Genomic DNA, 4,789 nt, shown 5'->3' on the forward strand with positions numbered 1-4,789 from the left:
CCCAATAAATATCCATATCCACATTATCTACTTCCCTACTGCGTTTCAGTCGTTCCCCCCCCCCCCCCCCCCAACCAACACCCTTCTCTCTCTCTCTCTCTCTCTCTCTCTCTCTCTCTCTCTCTCTCTCTCTCTCTCTCTGTGTGTGTGTGTGTGTGATTGTTTTGGTGATTAGTGCTGTGATAGGAGTTGGGCGGGTTGGAAAGCATGTGGCAACAGCAAGGTGATGGCAGGAAAGAGGGTGCAAGTAGTTGGTTGATGTAAGATACAAATGATGTGATGGGTAAATCTAAGAACTCACCGTAGTATGTGAAGAAGTGTTTTATTATGCAAAGATAGCATAAGTTGGAGTAGAAAAAGTAAGATGTGAATATGTTAGTATGAGATGTATTTGCTATTCACATAAAACACTTCTTCACATACTACGGTGAGTTCTTAGATTCACCCATCACATCATTTGTATCTTACATCAACCAACTACTTGCACCCTCTTTCCTGCCATCACCTTGCTGTTGCCACATGCTTTCCAACCCGCCCAACTCCTATCACAGCACTAATCACCAAAACCAGCTTCATCTGATTAATTAGCATGTGTATCACATGGCTCTCATCTATAGCATTCCAGTGCAGGAGTAAGTCTTTTTATGCCACCATTTTAAAGCTGAATCCTTGACCGTACAAATGAGTCATCTAACATATAAAAGGGTGACATTGCTGCTGACCATGTGTTTTGAGTTTTCTGTTTGTTCACAGAAAGCTGAAGTGGAACTCGAAGGCGAAAGTTGGTTGCGTATGCATAGTTGGCTGATATCCTAGCCCTAATTCAATAGGGAACACTCTCCCAACAATGTATGAGATAATTCCTGAAATAACTGTGTCAAGCAAATAAGTACCACACCCTTGCGAGGCACTTGCACAACTTTCAGGTGGTAAACATTGACATTTTGTTAAGTAACAGATCATGACTTTAACTCGCATTTAAAAGCGATCGACTAAACTAACAAATAAATTGTCCCCCACCTGATAGTGATTGCTCACCGAGATAGACAAAAAAGGTTGTGCTTTCCCAAACAATTTGCTAGGGGAAGGTCACAAGGCCACATTGGCTTGAATTACGAGGGGATGGCATAGAAATTACACCTATAACCTCTCAATATTGGCTCGGATGCTTGAAATTTGAAATGGAACTTACGCATCTCAAATACCAACTCTGACTAAAAAATGGGAGCATTTGAAAGGCAAAGCCCATCAAGAATTCCTGTATTTGTTTCTATAAGCAACAGTACTCGCTGCTTGCTGTGACACAGCTTTTCCTCTAGAAGACCGTCTTACAGAAGTATCTTCAAAAGCAACCTTCTGTGCAAGTTCCTTGCTTCTCTTCTGCAGAGCATCACTGCAAGCAAGAAAACCATATGTACCATCAGCTATTGACATATTGGACGGACATTATAGAAACCTCACTTTCAAGCTCTGAAAACAGTGTTATTCAACAGACCAAATCTTGCTGTAGTGCTTTTCTAACTGTCTTTGCAAAGCTCTTTCCCGTATGCCCTTTGGATTCAAGGATGCATATAATGATTCCAGCTGGAAACAAATCAAAAGAAACCAAGTGAGTTCAAAACAACAGTCACACTAGACTACAATTGTAAATAATGAGATGCACATGTTTCTCTGATCTGAACCTCTTCCTTTACACAGTAATAGCCCCATTTTGCAGATTCTTGATCTTCTATAAATATCCGTCCTTCTCTAGGGAAGAACCAGTATCTGTTGTAATCTTTATCCCTTCCAAGAGGATTTGTTCGTATCACTCGTTTCTCAATCTCACGCTCGAAGTGCTCTTGCTGTGGGCCAATAGTAGCAAGAATAAGCCAAGGTGTCCCATATGCTGTAAAATCATTTATACTCTGGTCCAGTTAACCCAGTGATGGCTTCTGGACACATTTGATCTCCTTTTACTTACCCGTTTTTGTTGTTCAATCAACTTCTTCTCTTGAAGCTCCCGCTCTTTGCGTGCTTCATCGTACTTTTTCTTCCTCTCAAGAAGTTTCTTCTGTTCTTCAATCCTCCTCTTTTCTTTTTCCCTTTCCTCGGCTTCCTTTAACGAGGCCTTCATCTTCAGAGCCAACTGCCTAGACCGGACAGATGCAGGAATAGCATCACCTTCCACAACACATTCTACCATCCTGAAATATCCAGTAAGAAAATCAATACGAAGCATAAAGAACTGCAAAAATGAACAATAATACTCTAAAGATGTACCCATCTACGTGTGTTCCATTGGCAAGACCATTGGAGCTTAGATTGGTTTCCAGAATGGCTCCATCATTCTGAGGCTCCTTCACATCACCATTCTCAGGATACACTCTGGCACTGTCTTCAGTTGGATGAGAAGCGCTATCCAAAACTTGAACCTGTTTTAAATCTTCTTCGGTTGGATGAGAAGTACTATCCAAAACTTGGGCCTGTTTCGACTGCTCTTGTAGCTCCTTGTCTCTCCTTGATTCTTCAACCTCTTCCTTCCTCTTCTGCGCAGCAATCGCTTGCTTTTCTTCTATGTATAGATCCAGCTGATCTCTAACAGGGGCTGAATCAAGAGAGTGGTTCACTAGTTCACACAGGATCTCGAGTTTCACTGAAGGTTCCAACTCTCTATACTTTCCCTTGCGGATTGCTGAAGCATGCGACACCAATGCCTCTAGCCCTGGAAGGTTCAAAAATTCGGAAAGATCTTCTTTCCAAGTATTGATAGAAGCCTAACCAACATGACATTTTCAATTTAAGAAGGTAGGGATAGCCTCTACAAAAAGATACAACTTCATTAAGAGGAGGTCTGATAACACTCACAGTTGCTTTCCGTCGCTTCCTCTCCTCACCCGATGATTGAGTATCAGAATCATCAAGGACAAGCCTAAGCAATGCATGATGTGCTTCCTTCAATAAAACTGATTCTCCATCTTTATTTTCCAATGCTTTTTCAAGCTCCTCCAAGGAGAAGGGCGAAAGACGAATAGCCTTCCCAAACAACACACAGAAATTCCAAACCATCAGCAGTTGCCCTATGCATTCCATTGGAAGTGGAAAATCTGATGATGGCACCGGCTTTTCCTGCAAGGGTGGGTCATCAACAGATTGTTGTACAAGAGAATCATCTATGGGGTATTTGATTGGCTCCACCTTAACAACAGGAACTGCAGAGTGTTGATTTGAAAAATTAGTCAGCTAGAAGGGTAATGCATCTTGGGAGTTTACAAAATTGTTTCAGCATTCTTACAACATGATAGAGATTTACAGACATAGTACCTTCTTCCATCTTCACATCCTCAGACTTTGCTTGTGTTTTAGCAGATTCTTCAGATCCAATTTTTTTCAGTTTCTTTGTCACACGACTGTCAGAATCAGAATTTCCAGCAGCACTTTTTTTTGGTTTATGACTTTCAGACACTGCATCTCCAGTAATTTCCAATTTTTTCTCCACATGCCCCTCAGACTCCCCTGCTTCAATGGCAGTTTTCTTGGATGTTTTTACCACACGGCCTTCAGACTCCCCATCTTCTCCAGCACTTGTTTTCTGCTTCTTGACTACATGGCCTTCAGAATCCAGAGCATCAGCCTGCCATAGCCAGGAACACAATTTCACTCTACCCTAATGTTAACATCAAAAGCAACCAGGCCCATGCTCTGGCAAAATAGGTCCCAAATCCAACATTTTGTGAATGTAAATCTTACTGATGATCGTTTTCCAAATTGAGCTTCCTGAATGCTTCGGTCACGTTTCATAAAGAACTTCTTCAGTTCCTCCGGGGGGTCTGTACAAAGTCCATACTTGTAGCACAGTTGCTCATGCACCACCCAAGGTGCATTGCGCACTGCACTCTCCTTTACAGATTCCCGAATAAAAGACATCAACAGTGCCCTTGTGAATGGAGGCTTCTTCCGCATCAATTTATCTGCCGATTCCACAGATGTCCTCATTACATTCTTGTCACTGTCCAGCCAGGCTACTTCATAATTGAGTTTGCTATTTTCAGAAGACTCCACATCTGAAGCAATAACTTGTAACACCCTGCAAGGACTTGTCGAATTTCCTTGTACACAAAATAGCTCTTCACCAACCACAAAGTAGTCTTTGAAGCCTTGAACTATTGTGTTTACAAGCTCTTTGAAACGAAGGACACCTGCAGAACAAGTAGAATTAAAGAAGTCTATGACAACAAGAGCCACATTTTGTACAACAAATAGCAGACAGCAAATCTATTTCAAACGTCAGAGGTACAACCAACAGCAGACACTTAAAAAATCTACACAGAGAAGCCAATTCCAATGTTACCACTTGGGCAAGCCCAATTATTCAGCATAGGGAAAGAGTCATGTTGTGTCAAAAGTTCATGAGCACTGTGATTAATGCAGCGACAAACAGCACGCGGCTAGAATGCAGTCCAGGTGGCAGAGGACAACAGTCAGAGAGTTGAATTCATAATAACTGGAAGTCAAAAGTTCACTGCACCAGTCACAATATTCGGATTAATAACAGCAGCTTGAAACCTCAACCTTTGTGTTTCTGCCTGGCACAAGAGGGTTTTATAATCAATGTGTGAATTTTCATGCTATAAGTAGACTAAATGAGTAAAGCAACACTACAAATGTATCGAGGTGTTTTCTGGCACTTCACAATATAGCTCAAGTCTTCCCTAGAGGTAATATCTAGCATAGTAGCAGCTCTGCAGAAAAAGTAGGGCCTGCAAACAAAAGCTTGCAAGATGCCCCGCTACTGACCTTCTTCCTCTAG

At 41.8% G+C, this 4,789-nt stretch overlaps 1 protein-coding gene across 1 annotated transcript; it reads right to left on the reverse strand.

Annotated features, from left to right (window-relative positions):
- Positions 1–809: 809 nt before the first annotated feature.
- LOC148008127 (uncharacterized) lies at positions 810–4,178 on the reverse strand (the record flags this gene model as incomplete). The annotated part of the gene is made up of 8 exons (XM_087674468.1): positions 810–1,393; positions 1,496–1,584; positions 1,683–1,844; positions 1,964–2,186; positions 2,263–2,756; positions 2,848–3,191; positions 3,304–3,613; positions 3,730–4,178. Coding segments are annotated over 8 exons (2,216 nt in total), but the record flags the coding sequence as incomplete, so codon positions are not given.
- Between the last annotated feature and the right edge of the window lie 611 nt (positions 4,179–4,789).

This window comes from Lygodium microphyllum, unplaced genomic scaffold (assembly GCF_053477565.2).
Source record: "Lygodium microphyllum isolate KBCC unplaced genomic scaffold, Lygodium_microphyllum_v1.1.10 scaffold_340, whole genome shotgun sequence".
Taxonomy (NCBI): Eukaryota; Viridiplantae; Streptophyta; class Polypodiopsida; order Schizaeales; family Lygodiaceae; genus Lygodium; species Lygodium microphyllum.